The sequence below is a fragment of the Agelaius phoeniceus genome, chromosome 14 (genome assembly GCF_051311805.1).
Source record: "Agelaius phoeniceus isolate bAgePho1 chromosome 14, bAgePho1.hap1, whole genome shotgun sequence".
Classification (NCBI taxonomy): Eukaryota; Metazoa; Chordata; class Aves; order Passeriformes; family Icteridae; genus Agelaius; species Agelaius phoeniceus.
The window spans coordinates 10,790,716-10,813,904 of NC_135278.1; the positions used below are offsets into that span (position 1 = coordinate 10,790,716).

The 23,189-nt window shown below is 38.1% G+C and overlaps 1 protein-coding gene across 5 annotated transcripts in view; it reads left to right on the forward strand.

Moving 5' to 3' along the window:
• TENM1 (teneurin transmembrane protein 1) overlaps nt 1-23,189 on the forward strand; it is a 776,824-nt gene that overhangs the window by 558,538 nt on the left and 195,097 nt on the right. For 4 of the 5 annotated variants that reach the window (XM_077186191.1, XM_077186192.1, XM_077186190.1 and 1 more), the window contains one exon: nt 11,789-12,049. The exons of the other annotated variant lie outside the window; for it this stretch is intronic. In XM_077186191.1, the coding sequence (XP_077042306.1) occupies nt 11,789-12,049 (261 nt within the window). The remainder of the gene's footprint in view (nt 1-11,788; nt 12,050-23,189) is intronic. 5 annotated transcript variants of the gene reach the window in all.

The following is a 23,189-nucleotide window of genomic DNA, read 5'->3' on the forward strand; positions in this document are numbered from 1 at the left end:
TTCAAGCCCATCCTTCCCTCCTTCTCCCTCCACTGGGAGTGCCAGCACTGGAAAATGTCTGCTCCCAATTCAGTGCCCAGTTCATGTGCTCCTTGGAGTAGGACTCAGGCTGGTTTCTCAGAGCTCTCTCTGTCTGATTAGAGTCAAGTCAGCGAGGATCTTGCTGTGTTTTTAAAGATCAATAGTTTAAGCTCCTACAACCAAATGTTTTGGGGCTTTTTCACTTATAACCACTTCTGGATGTGCTGCTTGCATCCTTTGCCAGTTGTCCTGATCAGCTGTGCTGTTTATTTCCCATTTGCTCTGTCACTGCTGTGTCTAATATTGGACACAGCACGAGATGGTGCAGCTCAGGAAATGGTGAAGCAGCTGGTAGGGAAATGAGACAATACTAAATGGAGAAAATGTGAAAAAAGGCAAAATCCACATGTGACTTGTACATTCTATGGGGAGCTGGTTTTTGTGAAGGCTCTTCACTCAGCATATTTGCATGAAACAAATTTAATAGGAAAAAACAATGGAAAAGGGGTTTTAGGTGTGGTTAACACATAGAGTTGTCTGTTAGAAGAAACCTTTTTGCAAAGATTCCTTTTTTCTTGATCTGAAAAAAAAATCCTTGCGTAACTGGATATTAGCCTGGGATTTTTTCTGATGTTTTTTCCCTATAAAATAGTTAAACTGAAGGAAAAATTGACTATTCAGCAGACTGTCACTAAGTATCTCTAAAATACAGTGTTTATTACAAAGAGTATGCTATATGTGTTGAAAACGTGAAGTTGATAGTTGCATGTTTTAAGTCTTTTAGTTTTGGGGCTTTTTTCCCCTTCCTTAATATGGTGAGTGCATGTGTGAGCTGGATTTTTCAGTAGAGGGAACAGTTGCTGCTGCAGTCCTTCCAGAACAGCCAGCAGCAGAGTTAACTGTGTTTTTACAGAATAAAACCAAAAGAATTGAGACACTGAATGCTCCTATAGCATTTATTTCCTTAGATCTCCAGCATGATTGAGAATTGCTCAGGTGAGGGTGGGGCCATCTTCCTCTCAAAACACCTTGGCATATATTAACCCTAAACCAAATTTATATATTGTGGTTTTTCCTGATTATCTCTGCCCTTAGTGTTTGAATTCTGCACAGATTCTTTTAGCAGTACATAGAAATGTCGTTAAACATGGTTTAATACACAATTGCTCTCAATTTTGTTTGAATCTGGTGTTTTCTCTGGAGTCTGTTTTCAGTGCTTTCTCCCTTATGTGTCCCTTTTCTGATCATGGCTTAATTACATTTTAAGTGCCTTCTGTGTTACTGTCTCCACTGCCTCAATTAGTTCACCTCCAACTGTGTGAATATTTTAATAACGAGGCACAAAGTATTTCTGGCAATACAGAGTGTGAGCTCTGCTTATCAGCCTATGGCAAGCTTTCCTTCAGGGCACGGCAGAGTTTACAGAGGCACTGTAGGTTAATGTGTTAGTGCCATTTGGGTTTGATTTATTTTCTTTGGGTTAGTCTCAGCTGCAGTGCAGGCTCTTAACTTTGACTCTTCCTGAGCATTGTTGATCGAGCACCTTTGCAGAGCCAAGAATTAAGGAGAGCTCACGGGCTCACAGCTGTGGAACCCAAGGTAGGTTGGCTATGAAGAGAGTCACCAGTGTGCAGCTTCTGTTCCACAAATAAAATGTCTGAAAGGCAGATGCTGGAAAACTTTAGAAGCAATTTTTTATGGGCAGTGCAATACAGTAGGTAATTTTCCCCGTGGCTTTCAATCTGTTAAGATACAAATGATTTCATTTTCTGATTTTCTTTTCCAGGATTTATCTGTCAAAGTTGGTAACAGCTTTGAGCTCTCTCATGTTAGGTGGTCAGCCTCCCAACCATCTTTCTATGCATTATCAATATATATGTATCTATTTATTTGATGACGAGGGCATTTCGTTTTAGTTGTGGATAGTCAACACCACCTGTGATTTGAATTAGAAAGAGAAGGTGCCTGCCTGCTAATTGTCAACAGCAGAAATCACATTTCAGTATCAGTCAGTGCCTTGTCATTTCCCAGGTGTCAATTGTATGACTGTGTCTTTGTGAAAGATTAAAACACTGTGTGGTTAAATCTCAGGCTGGAGGTTTTAGAATAGCTACTGATGGCCATTTAGGAGTGATTTTGTATTTTAAACAATTACAGCTCTTATTAAGAAAGGGCAGGGAAACTAAAGAGGTCTAGAGCTGTAAAAGTTGTAGCCATTTGCTCCTAACAATACTGGAGCCATTTCACCATGTTGTGACTGTGTTCCCAAAGTTTGGGTAAGTTTTGATGCCAGATCATGGTGTCTCACACTTGTTCAAACTTTATGGCAATATACAGAGGTCTTTTGATTTGGTCATCTTTGGAATTTCCTCATACTTAATTATCTTTGGTGCAGCACTGGAGTGATGGGGCACTTCCCTCTTTGGGAGCTCTACATCAAATCTCAAGATGGAAAACCTTGTAGATACCACATTATATGCTTGGGAACTGTCATGCTGACAAAAGTGTCTCAGATTTTCATCTTTCCTTGGTAATCATGATGTGCATTTTTGGATAGTATATGTTTTAAGAAGTACTTCTTTAACTTAATTAGTAATGATGTTGTGTAATAGTGATGCAAGATTACCCCAAAATGATTTTCTGGGGATACGCAGCTGGAATGGTGCCACCACCTTCAGCTGAGTTTCTTTGATGCTTTTTGGTTATATAAACCCCAATATTTTTATGTTTTGCAGTTTCAGATACAGAATGTAGTAGTCTTTATAACTTATATAATTGCCTTTAGAAATACAGTGTAGAAGAACAAATGTCTGGAAATATCAGAAAATCTAATAGCGGTCTTGTAAGAAAATTAGTTAAACAGTTGAAAAAAGTTGTTGTGATTGTATGTGTAAAAATACAACATGCAAACTCAATGATTTTCCTTCAATTGTTCAAATATTAAACTGCAGCAGAGCTGACCTTTAAGTCTGAACTGTTATTGAAATTTCTTTGGTAAACTGAACACTTGAGGAAAGGAGGGAGCCAAAGTGGTCAGAATTATGTGAAGGCAGTTAAATCCCACATCTCTTGATCAGATGGAACATTTGATGACAAACCCCTCAAGAGATTTGGGGGGAAGAGGGGCTGTTTGAGTGGCAGGCCGTGTCCCCAGCCGGCTGATCAAACGGAACGGACGTGCCAAGTTGTCTTCATGTGCTCCCACTGATGCCAGATTGACAGCAGGATCTAATTGGATGTGAGTGCAAGTCTTGGGCAGCTTGTGCACATGCTTCTGCTTTCTCTTTCTTCTTCCAACATTAATCTGAAGGGTGAATTTCTTTGTCTGAATGTTACTTAGCAGTTGAATTCAAATTAAAGAATATACTGCTTTCACAGTATATGTTAATTTATTAAGTTCAGGCCCCTCATATGTAAATTTTTGCATAATCTGGAAAAAAAGAGGAAAAAAAAGTGCACATACCTGCACCCCTAATCGAACATAGGTCAGAATCAAACTGTTTAGTTGCCCCAGGTTTTATTAGGGGGCATATTGCAGTCTGACTTGAGGTTTTTTCCAGTAGAAAAGGTGATTACATACTAAAAAGCTCTTAGTAAATTTGTGGGGGAAATGAAATATTTTAACAGTGAAAAATAGATTCATGGATTGGATATTCAAAGTCCCAGAACAAAACTAGATTTCCAGTTTTATTTTTGAGGCATAACCCTGTGTCTCTTGAATGCCTCACCTAAGAGACAGCTTTAAAATGCTTCATAGTCTGGTAGTCTGGCCAGCAGTCATTGCTCTGTAGGATTCTGATTCTCCTGATAAAGAGCCCTGGGCACAGTGATCTAATTTGGCCCTTCTTTGAGCTGGGGATGTGCTATTGACTGCCAAAACTGGTTCCAATTTCAGTTATTTAAAGATAAAAAAATTATAAAATTAGGTGTAGTGTTCTGCAGGTGTTAGACGTCCCACCAAGAATTCAATGGATGTAGATTCCACATTTGGGCTTCATTAGACAGTCTTTTTAGCTGGATGCTTGTGGGGGTATCAGATGCACCTTTAGGATGGGCAGCATTTGTGGGGTTGATCCCCAAGACCTGATGGGGTTGGCTGGCAGAATGTTTGTGTCTGTGCCATCACACCTGGGAACCTGCAGAATGGGATTTGTCAAGCTTGAATTGGACACTGAGGGCAAGAGCTTCCTGCTGGGCACATCTCCTTGTGCCCAGGGCAGGGTGCTGCTCCTGTGTTCCTTGTTTCCTTCTTGCTCCTTCCTTGTTTCTGGGATGGCAGCACAGCAGCAGTTCCTGCTCCTTGTGCACAGGGGCTGTTCTCTGGCTCCTGCTCTGACTACACAAGGTGCTGCTGGGGGCTGGCACCCCTTCCTTTAAGGGATTTTGTCTCTTTGTGCTTAGAGATACCTTCTCCCTTGCAAATACTTTTTCCTAATTTCCAGCATTTTTAACAGTTAGTTGGAATGTGAAGAAATGGGGCTTGGTCAGTGCAGTGTGGCTGAAGCCTTTTGCTCACTTGTGCTGAAATTACTCATTCACTGATCACTCACTGAAACTGGCTCAGGGCATCAAAACCACCTTCCTCTGCTCCAGCCTGGCTCCCTTTGCTGCCTGCCTTCCATTCATGTCACTTCAAAGGAAGATGGCTACTAGTACCCTTGATACTCTCTTAAGCTACTTTAAAATGATATTAGAGCTTTGTAGTTTCTGGTGGAAGTTAAGGTGAGGAGCTGAGTTACTCTGATGATTCTTTTTGAGCATTATCTGTCATCTGACTGCCTCAGGTCTGCTGAATGTCCCAGCAGTAAAGGAAAAGATTTCTGGTAAATGGGTGTTGATAGCAGCTCTCCAAAAGTCTTTCCACCATCACGAAGTTCTGCAGTTGCCAGGTGGTTACTCTGAGACAGTCACAATGACCTAAAGCCTAAGTGCTACCCTAGCCCACTGGATGCATAGAATTAACTTCTGGATTTACAGCCTTGAAAATTGAATCTGAATTTAGACTTCTGGATTTTTGCATGTGTCGCCTTCTAAAACTAAGTCAGTGAAATTTATAAGGATACCTGCTTTGCACATCTTTTATCTTGAAAAGATTTTGGTGCTCATTATCTAAAGGTACTGGTTCGACTGCAATTTTAAAAACAAATAAATTTCATTAATTGAGAAACAAACAGTGTATTTTAAATGTATTTTATAAACCAGAATTAAAAGTGTTGGTAGAAATTATTTTCATATCTTTGTCTTTTTTTTTTTTTTTTTGGAAGCTGTCATGCTTAGATGTCATGGACCATGGACATCTGTTTGAATGAAAGGGATTTTGATTTAAATTTAACTGCTTTCAGAAATTATTACCAGAAAAGCATGACAGAGTTGAATTCAAGTTTGTAGGGCTAGAGCCACAATCTGAGGGTAATTTCACTGTGAAGAATGTTGGTACTCTGTTTGCACTCTAATAATTTTGTCAGCCTTTCTTGTCTGAAGTGCCATACAGAGTTGAAAGCAAGACAGAATCCCAGCCCAGCTCTGCCTGTTTGGAGCTGTGAATGCACAGGATGTGAGGTGGCAGAGCAGTACCCACTGCTTCACAGCCCCTGCTGCATCTGGAGGAAAACTATTTGTTCATATGAAACTCTTTCAAAGGGAAAGTTAGTTAATCTGCTTGAGATAGTTTGATTCATAGTTCTATTGCCCTTTATGAAAGTTTTAGTTATGGCTAGGTTTAATTTTGAAAATTTAATCACAAGAAGAAAGGATTCATTATCTATTGCTTCCCTCAAACACAAATGCAAATGCCAAAACTTGTAATAGAAAAATTATTATTGAGCCAAGGAACCTTTACAATACTTGAAAGAAAATTGGAATGCTTTTCTCTTGTGACAGGGTTTTTGGAAGCAGAAAATATTTTTTGCTTGAAAATTCTTAACTTCTTAATAGATTATTGCATATGGAGAATTAAATTATACATGAATCTGTTGTAAGACAAGCTTTTCCAAACTCTATTTCAACTGTAATACTAGAAGAATTCAATTTATCTGCACAAATGATATTGAGGTTCTTTCTCATCAGTGGTAACTATTTTTTTTTTAATCCTCTTGTCTTTAGTAGGGTAGAGTTAGTGTGGTCATTAGTTGAGAATAAGTTGGTTTCCTTTATATGAAATTTAGGTTAAATGCTAATTCCTGGCATTTGCTATGGTTTTATAACTGTAAAATTCATTAAAGGAGAGATATTTATGAGTACCTGCAGTAGAAATTTCTGTTTAACAGAATCCTATGAATGGAAGTATTTTACCTCATAGAGCAGCACTTTAGAGTAGGAAAGGCTGTAGCCAGCAATAATTCAGATCTATTTGAACTTCAAGGCTTAAATTTCTAACCAATATGGTACTGAAAGCGTTTCTTCCAAAATTAAAAAGAGAGCTGCTGCATCCACACTGTAGCTCCAAAGATGTCTCCTCTGGCATCTTGTTAGTTGAGAAACTCTTGAAAAACAAAATCTCTAACATGAAGAATTTCAAGTGATCTCCAAAAGAATTCTCTGCTTCTGGGGACAGAGAAGGTTCATCTGTGTCCCCATAGGATCAGGATTATTTCTGTGTAAAATTTCCTTATTTATGTTGATTTCAGTAGTAGTAAAAATCAAAATTAATATCTGAGAACTGCATGAGAATATTTTAAGGGGTTCAGTCTATTTCTGTGCTCTTATTTAAGCTTGAAGAATTAGTCTGAAGAAGAGACTAGAAAGATATTTGCTATGAGGCATGGATTGGAACCTCATCCTCTGGTACCTCTAGGGAAGGACCTGAAGAATAAAGACTTTTTCTTCCTTATAAATTTCACAAGCCAAAGAGCTTTCTGAAAGTGCAGCCTCCTTTCCTAATCCCTTAGCTGCCTAACCTGCAAATTTCCCTCCTTAGTGTTGTAACAGACTCTGATTCCTCTTTTATTCCTCCTTCGGTTGTTACAGCTGATATTTTTGAACTTTCTATCAGCTCTCCTGGTAACTTGAGGTTAATGTAAGAAAGTAAGCCACATAAATAAGGGAATGCAAGGAAAACTTGAAATACAGCAAAATAAAATGTATAATACAATACATTTGCTATTGAAGTAAAAAAAAATCAAATGGTATATTTTATATGGTTGTTATTTATGTGTAATATGGATATCCATTTTTAATTATTATAATATATGCAGCTCAGAAACAGTTCCAGGCTCGGGCAATAATGCAATTGCTGATAAACAAGAAATTTATAAAACAAATTAATAGTCAGTGTAATGCATTTTTGAAAATTAATTTATTTTTGGTTTCTTCCTCAGTGGTTTTTGTACAGATGGTTACTGGAGCTTAATTTCATTGAATTATATTGTCCTAGGAAAGATGTGGTATGCTCTCAACATGGAAAGAAGTAATATCTTGGACTAAATGAGAAGCATGTACACAAAAGCGTTTAAAAATATATGTAGTGGGTTGTGTTTCATGAATGCTTTTATGAAGCAGCTTAAGATCTCTGCACATTTAATTCTCAAGTCCAGCAACCAGCCAGGAAACCACAGTCCTCAGGTGAAAAATGAGAAATTTTAAGGGCCGTTGAACACATGAAATTTAGCAGAATGTTCAATAGCCCTCAAAATTTCTCATTTAGGAGAATGCATATGTATTGCTTCCAAAAATGAAGGCAAACTTCACTTTCCCCATGTGATCTGCATTTTTTCTCACTCCTTCCCTCCCTCCTTCCCAGTGTCTCTGAGTCTCTTACACCATGAGTGGCTGGTCTGCCTTTCTGCTTGTTTTGCAGCACACATGATGCACCTGCAGATTAAAGCACTGGACTAAGCTCAGTGGGAAAAATACCCACCAAGCTGTGGTGTAACACTAAAATCCCAGCCCAGAAACAAAAGTGCATCTTTGGGATATTTTTCCCTTGCATTCCCAATATATTCCCTCAGACACAAGTATAAACTTGACTCTGTTCAGGTTAATGTATATTATTTGCCTTTCTGGAGTTCCTTCCTCATTCTCCTCCCCAGACTCTGATATTTCCAGTGTTTTCCAAAACCCAGTCTCAAAGAGGACACTAGGCCAAAATCAGTCTCATGGATTTCAAATTCCAAGACTGATATTTTCACCTTGCCTTTGAGCTACTTAGTGTCTTTTATATTTGCAGAAAGAATAATTTGTATTTATTTCATCCAGAGAACTGATTTTGTGTGTGTTTGAGCAGGGAGCATTCTCAGAGTAAGAACCACCTCATACTAAGAATCAAGAATAAAATTAATTTGTGAATCAGTGATGTTTAAAGACTTTCACAATCAATAAATTGCAATTGCTTAATTATATGATGGGGTTCATAAAAGGCACCTAATTGCAAGATGTCAAACTATTCCAGTTTATAAATAAATTATATTTTTCTGTAAGATCTTTCTCTAGTTGAAAACATAGGTCAATTAAGTAATTTAAATTAATTCTTATCACTCTGTTATTAATACAAAATAATATTTTTCCATAAGGGGATAGGAGGACTGGAAAGCAAAGTTTTTCATGCCCATCACTATTTATACTCTAGTTTTATGTTTCTTCTGCCTTCTTTGTTTGGATCATTTTTTCTATATTTTAAATATTTATTTATTGAAATAAATACTTACTTATACTCATGGTTAGTTGATAGACATTAGCAGAATTCTTGGTAAATGGACACAGTGAGGAGGTTGCACAAGTCCTGCAAGTCCCAGTTTGCAGAATTACTAGGTTGGAGAGAAGGGCCTCAGTGGTCTTTCACTGGGGTAATTTTATTATTTTTTTTAACCTGTGCCAGAAAAACTAAAAGAGTTGCAGAAAGAGTAGCTGGCACACAGTTACTCCTGAGCATACAATGGAAGATGCACTGGGATAAGTGTTTTGTATCTGCATGAAAATCCTAACTTAGGTTTTGAGCTGTACTGGTGACTAAATTGATGCCACAGTAAATAAACCCTTCGTGAGTTGCCTGGCATTTTCAGGAACTCTGTGAGCAAAGCTGCAGCTGTGTTAGAACTGCCTGGTCAGCTGCCCAATTCTCATATCAGCCTTAAATAGCAGAGGCACCACTCTCCAACTTCTCTTTAACTGCTTATCTCTGAAGATTTATTTTTTTTAATAGAAAATTGTATTTAGTGGTAGAAAGAAAGGGGTCTCTTAATTGCAATGCTGTTTTTTTTAACAAGTCTTTTTTCCTTTTATTGCTCATTAGCTATTTCATATTTCTTCATGCTTTACTTTTTTGAAAAAAACTAATTAGTATCAATGTGAGATAAAATACTTGTTTTTTAATGGTTGTGTTACAGCAGGCTCTGTGAGGGTCCAGAGTTGAAAATCCTTTCATCATCTTCATAACTGCCACTTTTTTTTCCTCTGTCCTCTGTTCATGCAAAACCTTGAATTTTGTATTAATGTTCTCTCATTTCTCTTGTGACTATGTCTTTGTGGTAATACCGAATCTATCATAAATCTACTTGAACTTTATCTCCTTGTGGAAATATGTAGTATTTTAGGTAAAAAGGTTAGATATGCAGACTAAAAGCAGCCACTTCTGCCGTTGTAAAAGCTTTTCAGAAAATTCTTCCTGTGGGAGTTAAAATCCTGCAAAGGCTTGTATACTTAAGAAATAGACTATTAAGGCAATAGATTGTGTTAAACTTGAGTTGAACATGAGTTAGAGTATAAAAAGAAAAAAAAAGGAATTAACATATAGACTGAAGGGTAAATTCTGTCCTTCTTAAAAATGTGTAATCTAATTAGCATTTTGTGGGATTTACTGGGATGAGTTTTCCCTGTGGCATATGCAAATGCAAACAGGGAGAAGATGGGCTCCAGGCTGCTAATGGCAGACATCTGCCTGGAGGGACAGCCGTGTAAAAAAATCCTGCATCCTTGTCCCCTGAGGACCTGGCATCAGCTGAGGTGATTCTTGAAGTTATAGGAAGATTTTTAATTATGGGGAAGTTCCTCAGATGGTGAAAACAAGCAAAGATCTATTTTAAAGGGGAAGAAGGATCAGATGATGTTTCTTGAAATCATACTTGTAAGGTAGACAAAATTCAAATGCCAAATATTCCCTACACAACTGCTTCCACGTATTTTGGCTGTTTTAGCCATCTCCATCAAACTTTGGAGTCAGCCTCAGTGCATTTGAGAGTCTTGAAGGACAGGGCTTGTGAAGGCACATCTCAGCTTCTCAAGGATAGGGCTGAGACCACATCCTCCTCCTCCTCCTCCTGTGAACAAGAAGAAAAGACCAGAGTGGTGCTGGAGCACTTGGGATCATCCCCACACCTGTCTGGCTGCTCCGAGGGGATGCAGCAACACCAGGCAAGACAGGGTGACCTTCCATGACTCCTGCAGGACAGTGAGGCTGTGGCCATGCTTTTCTGTTTGCTGCCTGCCTTCTTCCCTTGCCCTCCACAAATGAGGTTGCCATTCCCTGAGCTCAAAGCCAAGACTACAGCCAAGACCTTCAGGAATTTTTGTATGGCGGAAGAAAGATGTATAGAGACAGATGAATTACAGTTTCCTCAGGTGGTTAAATTTATGTCTTAGCATTTGGTTTGTAGGTTTTGGTTGATACCTTCAAGAAAATACTAGGGCTTTTTGTTATTTCAGAGAGAGTGATTAAAATCAGAATCATTCCTCTCACTAGCTGGTAAGTGGATTAGTTTGGCAAATTAAAGCTTTGGTTAGGATGGCAGTAGGAAAGAGTATTTGTCCTTAATCTTAAACAATGACTCTTGTCTCTAATGTTTCTTTTCTAGAAACTGAAATACTGTATGCATATTTGATATTGTATTTAGTCTCTTAAGATGGCATCCCAGGTCTGATGTTCAATTAGGAAGTGCAGTTCTGTAATCCTTATTTAATTAGAACTCCCTGTCATAGTCCCTGTGAGTTGCATTTGTAATTGGATTCTCACAAGTGAGAATATGCAGAGGCTACCTCAAAGGGGAGTTGCAATTTGCTGATGTGTGTTACTTACCTGTAGTTCTTCGAGAATGTTTCCTCTGCATATTCACATTATGGGTCGTGTCCACCTTCTGTTTGTCCTTGGATTTCTGCTGCCCAGCAGCTGCTGTGTTCAGTAAGAATAACTTGTAGCACTGTACAGCTCTCAAATCTCAGATGGCTTGGTGTCATGAGATGGCCCTTGTACAGTCCTAGTAGTCACTGCTCTTCTAGGAAGTTCCTGTAGGCCACCAGCACTGGAGAACCCAAACCCACTGGTGTGAATATGCAAGGACAGCACTCTCAAAGAGCAAGCCAATGGTAAGTACCCTTTCTTTGTCTTCCACCATAAACCAAGTACTTTAAATGTTATTTTTTTAACTTCTCTATTGGGAAATTTGCTACACTTTCCCTAAGATAAAAACATACTGAGATTAATTTAGAGCTGTTGCCTTCCTGGCAAAATGTGAGAAAGTGTCTGTGTTTGCAGATGCTCACTTCAGTTGTAAATTGATGTGCAGCTATCAGTGTGTGGGTGTGCACATGTTTGAGCTATAATGCATATTTCTATCAGACAAAAAGGCACAATTACAGTGCAGCACTATATATTTTACTATATATTCTTCTAGTTGTATTACCTTTAGAGCAGATTAGATAGCAGAGTGAGTCACTGACCAAAAAAAAGTCTTCTAATAGTGTGAACAGTGTTAATTCTCAAAACAGATTCTCCAAAAGAAAATCAAAGTTATATTGCTTTTCACTGCTACATTTTTTTCTGAACTTTTGTTTTTTGCAGACATGGAATTCTGTGAGACTCCCCATATCCTGTGCTCTGGCTATCAGACTGACCTCCATGGTGTAGCTGAGCACAGTTACCCTCTGGAGGTGGGCTCGGATGTGGACACTGAGACAGAAGGAGGAGCATCCCCGGACCACGCCCTGAGGATGTGGATGAGGGGCATCAAATCAGAGCACAGCTCCTGCTTGTCCAGCCGGGCAAACTCAGCACTGTCCCTCACTGACACTGACCATGAGAGGAAGTCTGATGGGGAGAATGGTAATAAAGAAATGCATCTCATGTACTCAATAGTAGTAGTAATTTATTCAAAGCTTTCTTTTCCTACTTATTTTCCTTTTTTCTTTTTTTCTCCCTTATTTTCTTTCTTTTTTCCCCCTTCCTTCCTAGATCCCTGTACTGTATGTGAGGTGAAGGGGTTGTTTGCTGTGTGTATTGTATTTATAGTTTAGACAGAAAATAAGTGAAAAAAATGAAACAGTGTTTTTGTTAAAACATAATTTCTCTAAAGGCTAATAACTTTCCCACATTCTTCATTTTTATGTGGTAAGATATTTATCATTTGAATTTGGTGGCCTATGAATTAGGTTCTAAAATATATCTATATATGTACATCTATACTGTGTTTTGCATACAGTTACTTCTGGGCATAGTTTTAAGGCTCTTCAGCCAGATGACTTGAGAAAGACAACCTGCAGTCCTGAGTTCTCTATTTACCTCTAATCTTATGCTCCACCTGAACATGTGTCTTCATCAGTAGGATAGACTGAACAGGTCTTTGTCATGTCTCAGTTCTGTATTTCTCTGCATATAGAGAGTGGGCTTGTGCGTCACATGGGCTTGGTTTTTGTCTATCTGTGTTTTCTAAATATTCATTCTCATTTGGGATTTTTTTTACTCATTTGCTTTTCTTACAATTAAGTGTGTCACAGAAGAAAAAAATGTGTATTTAATGAAGTAATGTGAGGAATTAGTGGTTTTTATCTCTGCATTAAAATTGATTAAAATTTACTCTGCTTCCTTACAAAGTATAGTAAGTAAACAAATTTATCATGCTTAAGATCAACAAGCTTAGCTGATATTTTGATTTCTGTGTTTAATAGCTGCATGTTATGGCAGGTCTAGATGTCATTAAATATTGACACTTCAATGTTGACAACATCATATTTTAGTGCCTCTGTAGTCATAAGGTTAATACAACTGATTCAGTACAAATGGCGTTTCTATACTTACATGTTTGAATTTATCAAACATGAAGCTCGTAATTATATAATTTCACCTGGATGTCTGCCAGTACCAATGATAATGTCCAATATTAGGCTCAAAAACATTACATTATCTGGTTGAGGTTAAAAAAGAGATTTTAGTGCACAGCTTGTTTCTAATTAAATATTCCATTGAGGATTAAGCATTCTGCACTACCACATTTTATTGTGTTGGTGGAATCAGGTAATTTTTAGATGCCACCCCATTTCCAGTGTGCAATGGCTGCCTGTCTTCCAGCTTCCTGCTTCTGTGGGATCCATCCTCTGTCAAGTTTGCTGCATAGAGAGGTTTTCTTTGGGCTTGAGGGGGAATTGTGTTTGTGTTTTCCTAGAGACACTGGGTTTTAGGTGGTGGCTGAAGGAGTTGAATCAGGTCTGCCTGGCATTGGTTGGCCCTTAACTGTGAAAATGATTGAAAGGGAATGCTACATGCAAGGAATGTGCATACTTGTGCCATTTAGACTAAAAAATACACATTTCTCTTGTAAGGTGCTGGGGAGCAGAAGTATTGAAAGCAAATAAATCATGTAACTGAGTTCTGTATTTCAGTCTGGAGTGCAGTGGTGCAGCTGGGTATTGATATGTTGCTTAGTAGTACATGTACCACTAAATAAGTAATCTTCTGTAGATGAAGATTGCTGTAAGTAGTGCACCTTCATCTTGCACAGATGCAGCAAGAGCTATGGGTTAAGTGTTGTTAAGATAGGGACCCATAGCATTGTGCTTCCCCACCAGAGAATGCTTTCCTCTAAAGGTTTGTCTCTGAAAAGGATTTTAATCAATTTAAACTGGTGTAGATAATCTTTTTGCATGTGGCTTTAATATTTCATTTCTTGTAAGCCTTATAACAATTTTTAAACTGGGGATTCAAGTTTGAGGTGCCTGAGTACCAGTTTTAACTCAATAGTTGGGAGAGGAAAGTGAGGGCAAGAGCAAGTTGGAAGAGAGAGAAGCTGAGAGCACAGGTTCACTTGAACTCTTTAGATGTCTCCAGGCAGGGCCAACTCCACAGGTATCAGTGCTTCCTGTGCTCTTGAGGCATTATAATAATTACAGTCTTGAAAGTTTAAGTCTGAATAAATTTGAACACTGCAGTTCAAGCTATATTTGTTTATATTATCTATTATTTCACAGGTAAGTTCATAGCCAAGATTGCTGATCCAGAGAGCAGTGTGTTTTTCATCTGGGCTGGCACTCAGCAACAAAGCACTCTTTGAATACAGAAGTTCATAAATCTCTACTTAAATTATGTCACAGATGGCACATCTTCCTGTTTCTATGCAGCCCTGTGTGCCAGGGGCTTTATCAGAGAGCCACGAGTGCTGCATTTATCCTTGTCAGTTTCTGCCATGGAAATGTATTTTTTTCTGCCTGCCAGTAACTACTCTGGTGTGAAAATGGGAGAGTGCATAAGATCTGTTGCTGCAAGTACATGAAATATTAGTTTCAATTATACTTCCTAATTTCTGTAAAAGTATTTTAGAAATTCTGGATTTCGAGAGATTGACCACATGGTATGTGAATGCAGCTATTTGGAACTGGAGTAAAATTAATGAGAAAGGCATAGTTGTTGCATGATTTGAGAAAACATTGTAATTGTTTTCCATATTTTGAAAGGGTCAGTAGGGTTTCGGGTTTGGGTTTGGTTTTTTTTCTTCCTCTAAGAACACAATTTTTGCTACAAACGCAGGACAGGTCTTTTTGTGGTAATACTGGGACAATTAATTGTGTGGACTCCAGTAGATGTGTTTTCAAGGCAGTTTTTTGCTTTACATTGATCTGGAGCTAATATACTTTGTAAAATTCTCTTCTTTTTAGCTATTTCTTGACATTCTCCTATTCATTCTTAGCTCTAGCTTGAAGTTCCCTGGTACAGGATATATACTTCTCTGTTCATTGTGGGTAGCCCAATTTGAGAATTTATTTAAGGCTTGTTTTCCTTAGTAGACACACCAACTCTGTCATAATCACTGTTAAAACACACTCTGGTTGTTTTGGCAGCATTAAACAGATTGTATGAAACACCAACGTTCCCATTTATTGTTGTCAAGTTAATGGCAACTAATAATAGCCTATTAGGGCACAGGCTGCCTTCAGCTTTGCCTGAGGCTAAGCAAAATATATATTGACTGCACAAAATGAATGACTAATTTCTTGGGGACCATTGCTTATCTCTGGTATAGTGTAAATAGCCCCATTTAAACACAGTGTTACTCTATGGTATATGAATGTAAATTTCAGACAGCAGCACCACAGAATAACCATATCAAAAATAGTTCCTTTATTCCATTGGAGACTGCACTTGCCCTCAGTTCTCTGGTCCAATGGTATCTGTCACTGCTGTGTGTCAGAACACCCAATTCAGTGCTTTCGTCTGCTGGATTACTGAGCTGGCAAATTTATTTGTTTGTTTGTTTGTTTGTTTTTCTGGAGTATGTGGTCAAGAAGAGCATACAAACCTGATCTGCAGAAAGCATGATCTCCAGATATATCCCTAAAATTACATGACTTGACACAGATCTGCCTCCCACACTAGGTAGTGTATTAAAAGGCAGCCCACAGTCCATTTTGTGTCCATATAACCTTTCTCATTGTTGTTCATTCAATTCTTATGTTTGCCTTTACAGGATGTCTATGCAGCTGTGACATGATGAATTTGACCTCAAGTGCATTTATGCCATTCCATAATCCATTTTGAGCCACATTTAGCACATCTGCACAGCCATCAACTCTTTTACTTTTAGCTGCTACATCTCAGCTGAGAGCTAGTGTGGAACTACAGCCATTCCTACAATAACACAATTTTTGACCTCTTTTATTTTGTCAGATTGCTTTGATGTACTTTTAAGTCTGACTTGTTTGGCTCATTCCTGACATCTGCTTAGATGTTTTTATGTAATTGGTAACTCTTTCTCTACACCACAGTGACAACCAGTAGGAGAGTGCACGATTCCCAGTGCTGGAGGAGTGTACTGTGAAATGCAGACTCACCTTGGATCCAGATTTCTGCTCAATTTCTTTGGCTGAATTATTTTATGACATGTGGGTATTAGCTGTAGTTCACAATGACTTCTTTGAGATTTGTAGGAAAGAAAGTAGGGTTTTAGTACAGGCTGCAATACCACTGGTCATGCAATGTAGCATTAGAGTGCTTGTGAGATTGGGTGTGGGGACTTTTTTAATAACATACTTGTCTTGTTAAAAGCAAAGCAAGAGGGGGGGAAAAACAGCTGTGGAAAAATGTAATTTTTCCTTTTTGCCCACCATAAAGTGTTGGGAAAATTTTTTCTTATCATGAGTGTATGGTATCAGATTCTCTTTGAAACGATACTTCTAATAATAACAAACATTTTAAACAGCAGGCTGCAAAGATGGGGTAATAGTATTAGCCATATTTTAATAAGTAGATGTAGTAGAGAATTTAGTAGGTTACAGATCAAAGCTAAGTTTAATGAGCTAGAAACATGTAAGATTATTCTTGTGTAATTCATCCAAGTATTTGTTTTATAGCCTGGGAGCAGTGATCCATTTAACAGAGCTTTTGACTGTCTCTAAATCTCTGGGGATTTTTCTTTTTGATTGCTGGGCAGATGGGTGAGTTTTGGACAAGTCACCTTAGTTCTTTGCACTTCATATTCAGTATCCTTACAGTATCTGTTAAAGGGGTAAAGATACTTAATTAGTAAAGGAAATACTGCAATGGCTGATGCTCTGTGAGAAGCCCAGCTTTGTGAATGCTGTAGCTATGCAGACATGGGGAGGATTTAGCTAAGGACAAGGCTCTGATTTAATTTATGGTGTGTGACAATAGACCTACTGTGAATTCACACCTGTTTAAATTAGGCTTGGATCTGGCTCTTCATAAAAGTCTTGTGTTTAATGTAAGAAAGTGACAGCATTGTGATTAATGTTGCTGTTATTTACGGTTATTTTGTAAACAACTCAGGCATTAAGCTGATCTCTGGCTTTCTCATTTCTCCAGGAAATTATTACCAACAGCTACATTACAATAGCAATACATGCTCTGAGAAGTGGGCATGTGGCTGCCTCTCTAGGCAGGATTTTGTTTCTAATAATGATGGCTGAAGTATATCCATTAGCTCCTGTCCTGTCACTTTCTATTTACAGTGGTGCAATTAAGAAATTGAATTACTAATTTGCAAGTAGACCCATTAGGTTAAATATGTGTAAGTAGTCTTGAAAATATAAAGGTAAATATTGGTCTTAATCCCATTCCCTCTGTGTCATTTAATATTTTTCTCTTTGTTCCTTGTATGCTTTATTTTGCCTTTTTGTTGTGGTATGGATTCCATTCTGTTTGTACACTCCTGCCTATCAGATCTTGTAAGGCACCTAATAGATTAAGGCAACCTCATCAATAAAATGCAAAAGCCCTCATGGTGAAATTCCTTCTGTAGTTTGCTATAGCTTGTCAGATATTTGATTTATGATACTTTCAGATATTTGACAGAAAAGGGCTGCTTACCTTCCCTTAATAAAAGACCTCTGTTGCTTTTGTTGTGGAGGTTTTTTGATCATTTAGTGTTTACATGGTGTTTATGTTGGTTTCTTCTGCTGTTGTTTCAAAGGCAGCTCCTCAGAGTGAAAGGAGGGATGTGAGCCCCTGCAGTAACAGAGCAATGTCTTTTGGGGAGCATTGGCATATCCACTGACAGGGGAGCTGCTCTGCTGCAGTTGTTCAGAGTGTAAGATGCTTTTGTTGACCTTAGAGTGGTTCCTCTGGAAATGTTACTGTCTCAAAGGCAGCATGTAAGTTATCCAAATTGCCTTGGATAAGTGTGAGATGCTTCTGAAAGCACTGCAGCATCACCTCAGCTGCAATATCATGCAAGTCTTGAGCTTGTGCCCCCAGTATTTAAGCCATTTCTGAAATTGTTTATGTATGGAAATTCAGCTAACGACTTTTTTGTCAGTATTGTGGGGGAAATTCTGCCTTTTAAAATTACCATCTTTATTACTTTTTCTGACTAACAAGGGCATTGCATCTGCATGCCTGCTATTTTAATCTTTACAATTTTCATGTGGTCTGTTAAAATCATTACACGTTATTAAAACATTCCCTTTTTTGTGGTTCTCTTTTAAGCACAATGAACACTAATTTAAAGACAAATATCAGTATTTAGAATCTTACATTAAAGATAATGAAACAGTGTTTAGAATGTAGCAGAAATACTTTCTGATACTTTCTATATTCCAGAATCTAAATGACCTTTTCCCACAGCATAGTAAAAATTATCAGTCCATTTGTACAAGGTTGTGTAATATTGTTTTCTCTGAATGTTTTTTTTTTTTCTCATGGTGGGGGAGGAAAGGAGGCAGGAAGGCTTGAGGAGAAGAGTCAAGTCTGATTTTTATTCCAGAAATTAGTAAATTGGCATTAGAGCTCAGGAAGAAACATCTTGGCTTTCCTCCCCTGTGTGATACAGCAAGTATAGTGGATGTGCCTTGAGGAGCCAGCAGCAATATAAATTATTACTCCTTTCATTTAAATCCTTTTTATTTTCTCTGTATTCTGGGTATGAATGCGAAGGAAAATTATCTCCAGAAATACTTCACAGTGCAAAAGTACTTTGCAGTGATTCTGCAATTCTGGGAGCTCAGTTTATTTAGGCTGCCACAGGGGGGGAAACTGAGATGGGGTAGACAGATAAGTGTCTGCTTTCTGTCAGGGTGCTGCAGTGCAGAAAGGTGAGGATTGTCTGACTTCTCATTTCACAGTATTTATGAGACCAGGCAAATACTGAAATACTGAACAAAATACTTTTTCTCTTGTTGAGCATTTACTGTGAATTCTACAGGAGGGCATCTCTGGACAAGTGTGTTGCTGGGAACAGTTCCATTCTAAACAGTCAGCATGTCTATCCTGATGTTTTATTTATGTTGTTTTATTAAGTTTACAGTGTTGTTTATTTCTATTCTCTTTTGGTTAAATTTTTAAATTTTTTTTTTTTTAATGTTTTAGGAGATCAGCAATCTGATTTACAGAAACAACCTTCAGTCATATTTTGTATTTATGTCCTTTGGAATTACTTAGTTTAGTTTTGTAGTTATTTTGAAATATAATCCATTTTCCTTATATGTCTTAAAATGTGGATATTACTACCAGTTGGAACCTGGTTTTCTTTAAAGTTTTGGATGTTCTGCTTAAAGCTGAAAGTTGAATATCATTAGTGTAAAATAAGGCTAAGGAAAAACTTGTGAACTCTGATCATGTAAGGTTACAGTTAAGGCTGCTAGATAAATGAGATCAAGTTGCTCTCATTTGGTTCCTTATACTGGCAGCCAGCATGGTTTTAAATACAAAAAGAACTGGAGCTTTTTACACCCGCACAATGAGTTAGAAATGAGCAGAATGAGTTACAGCTGCCACATCACAGAATGGTTTGTGTTTGAGGTGACCTTGAAGATGATCTTGTCCAGCCCTGCCATGGCAGGGACACCTTCCACTGTCCCAGGATGTTCCCAGCCCCATCCAGCCTGGCCTTGGACACTGCCAGGGATCCAGGGGCAGCCCCAGCTGCTCTGGGCACCCTGTGCCAGGGCCTCCCCTCCCTCACAGGGAAATAATTCTTCCCAATATCTCCTCTAAACCCACCCTCTGTCAGTTTAAAGCCATTCCCTCTTGTCTTATCATTCCATGCCATCTCCATCTATGTTGTAGCCCTTTTAGGGCACCTCCTTACTGGGAGGTGCTGAGATCTCCCCAGAACCTTCTCTTCTCCAGCCCAAACCTGTCTCCTTAGCTCCAGCTCTCTGAGCATCTTCATGGCCTCCCCCTGACTTGCCCAAACTGTGATACCATTAGTGAAATAAGAAGGGATCCAGCAAATGAGTGCAGGATGGATACAGAAGTGACAAATACTGACAAATTACCATTTTAGAGTCTAGCAAGGTTTAATCTAAATATTATTTTTTCTTGATGATGTGAGATCTAAGAATTTATTGTCGTCTTATGGGTGTAAAGGTTGTTCATTCTTCTTTTCCAACCTTTTTTAATTTTTACTCATTTAATTCATTGTGTTTTAAATTACATGAGAAAGTATTATCTTACATTTTCAAATTTGTTAGTATTTCATTTCCTCTTGGGCTTGGGAGTAAGATGAAGATCAGCATAAATCTGTATTATTCAGGGTTAGGAATATTAGCATATCTCACAAAAGTCTCACAAAAGGGGAGTATTAATAGTAGCAAGTAGCTTTCATCTAGAAGAAACATAGTGACTGCTTCATCTAGAAGAAACGCAGTGGCCTATGGCTGCAGTCTTCTAAAAGTGAAAGCTAAACTTAATGTATTAGCCAGTTTCTAATTTCTGCAATAGAAAATAGGTTAAGAATGAGAAGCTGTATATGAAATTGGAGTTGATTTTTCAGAATAAAGCAGATTTGAATGCTGCTTGTTTCAATTTGCTTTTATATAAAGAGTTTACAAAATAAAATTCAGCATTTTCTATATTAATTTTGTTTATTTAATCTTATCTAGTTCCATACCCTCACTCTGTAACATGAGCATAAGAGGAAATGTATGCAATTAGCTCTTCTAGCATATGGGGTCAGGAGCACTGAATAATTCTTGCAGGCTGCTGCTTTTCCCTTACAGATATTTTTGAGTAATATTTTAATCAGATTCACATATTCTGATCACTAATTATATTGCCAGTGGTTTTTATTTTGTCTTAAATTTCTACCCCAGATGATGTGCAATGTGGATTTTTTTACCATATTCCCAGCTTTGGCTTTGAGCAGAGCAGCACATGTCAGCCTCTGGTCATGAGCTGCTGGCCAGGAGCTGCTCTGGCAGCGCAGAGGGGCAGCCCCTGGGCACCACAAGCCACCTGTTGTGGAGTAACCACGTTCCTTTGCCTTGGGTGATCCACAAGGGGAGCTGGGGATGGGGTTTTATTCCAAGAAACCAGATATCCTAAAAAATATCCATGTGAGAGGAAATACCTGCAAGTGGGGATGGCTTAGAACATCAGGCTAGGGTTGTTCAGCTCTATTGCTGGAAACTTTGTGAAAAGATCTCAAAAGCAGGTAACCAAGGGACAAAAGTTAAGGGTATTTCTAGACTGTGTGTTGTATTAATTATGGTTCCTAGTACTTCTCCCTCCTGTTTAATTGAAAGGGTTTTACTCTCATCTTTTAATGTAGCTTCTAAACTTTTCCCCTCTCTTCCTATAATGATTTTTGAGTAAATGTGTATTATAAATTGATACACACCTTTTATATGTACCAAAGTCACAGTAAGTGTTGTTCAGACTTGTCTGCCCTTCTCATTGCTTTGTTCAACATCAGTGTCAAGTGGCACTTAGGGTTTGGGAACATTCTATTTTATTAATTTTCCACCAAATTGTGCTTTTGAGACAGCAAACTCTGTTATTGCCCAATCACACCAAGGTCTTTTAGAGCAAGTATTTTAGTGTGGCAGATGTGGCAGGGTCATAATGCATGCTTGGAATTTGTTTTTCTGCATAGTTTGGTATAAACATACCTCCAGTTACACAATCAGAAAGTATCTGATGTAATTTGCTTGAATTGAATCTTACTTGAATCTCCTTGAATTGTTGAGTAAGAGAGCTGCTTGTGAGCTGTGCACTGTCAGTGGGACCTGATGAGTGATGCAGGATTTACAGCTCAGCACTAGAGACTTCTCAGTTATTTTCTTTATGACAAAACAACTTGTGGATGCTTGCACCTTTTGATTACCATGGAGAGGTTTAGGTTATGCTGCTGATCACAGATGGGGGGTGGAACTTTTGCTGTAAAGCAATAAAGCTCCTGGTGAAGGGAAAATCTCCAAATTTATTTTTTTATGTGCTTGTAAATTTTTGTTGAGGCCAAAAAAGTTTCCCAGAATATTACGTAATTTCCTTTTATAAGGAAGATGATATATATTTATAAGGAAGCGTATAGGACTAGAAATAAAACTTTAAATTGTGCCTTTTTTAAAAATCCTCAGCCTTCCTCTCTCCCAGCTGAGTTGTTCCAGTGCTTCTCCCTAAGGAAGACCTTCCCTCCCATTTTGTGTGGGTTTGTGGGCAGCATGTGCTGGTGAGCATTTGTGAAGGTGGGCACAGGGGCTGCAGGGGCCAGGGCTGCTCTGCCAAAGGCATCAGAGCCCAAATGGATTTCTTCCAGGCTGTCCCTAATTATTCACCCTTCAGAATTGCAGTTCTTCCTCTGCAGCAAGGGGCACTGCCCAAATGCTTTTCTCTGATGTGCTCAATGTGTCTACAACTATCTTTTATATCTTTGCCTGTGGGGAAAAACATAATTGAGTCATTCTTCCTGAAGCCTGCGTGGTTGTGTGTTCAGCCAGTACAGGGTTCATTTCAAAACTCCTATTGATGGTTGCATTGATTATTTTTATTTTAGCCTGTAATTCTGTCTCCAATCTATCTTTTTAATTTTTATAGTTCACTACCTATTGAACAGCAAATTCAGCTATGTTTGGTTGTGTGCATGTTTTTTTAGAAATACAATCTCCTGAATCCAGATTTCTCAGTAGTAGCTAATAGCCTACAGTACTTGAAAGCTCCTTTTTCTTTTTATAACCTATCTCTTCTTCAATACATTTTCTGATTACTGCACTACAGTTCAATTTTTATTGGATCATTTTAGAGCATAATAATTCATTTCTGATCCCTAGTACCTCTTGTCCATGTCTGAAGTACTCCACATTATTTCAGTCACTCATTTTTGTTGACGTCTTTTCTCTAAAGGCAGTCTTCTATGATTTCTCTCAAAATATCTTTCTGGCATCACCATTTTAGACTTGTGATATCCAATTTCTTTTTAATACAAAATCAAATAGAAAGCTTTTTCTGTACTTCACCAGTCAACTCTAGTGGAATCTTTTGAGCTTTCTTCTAGCTTATACATTGCTTGGTGGCTAATAATGGCAAAAAACAATACTACAGTTGTACATGCAATAAAATAAACACATTTATTTGCAGTTGCTTTGCAACTCAAACAGTGCTTATTAATGTTAAATAGCCATAATAAATAGAGTCTAAAACAACTGAGTTTTTGTGTAAATCTGTGTAGAATTTTTTTTCATTCATTGCTTGTATAACAGTTTAGATTGAATTATTAACTACCTTCTGTTTGGGAGAAAGA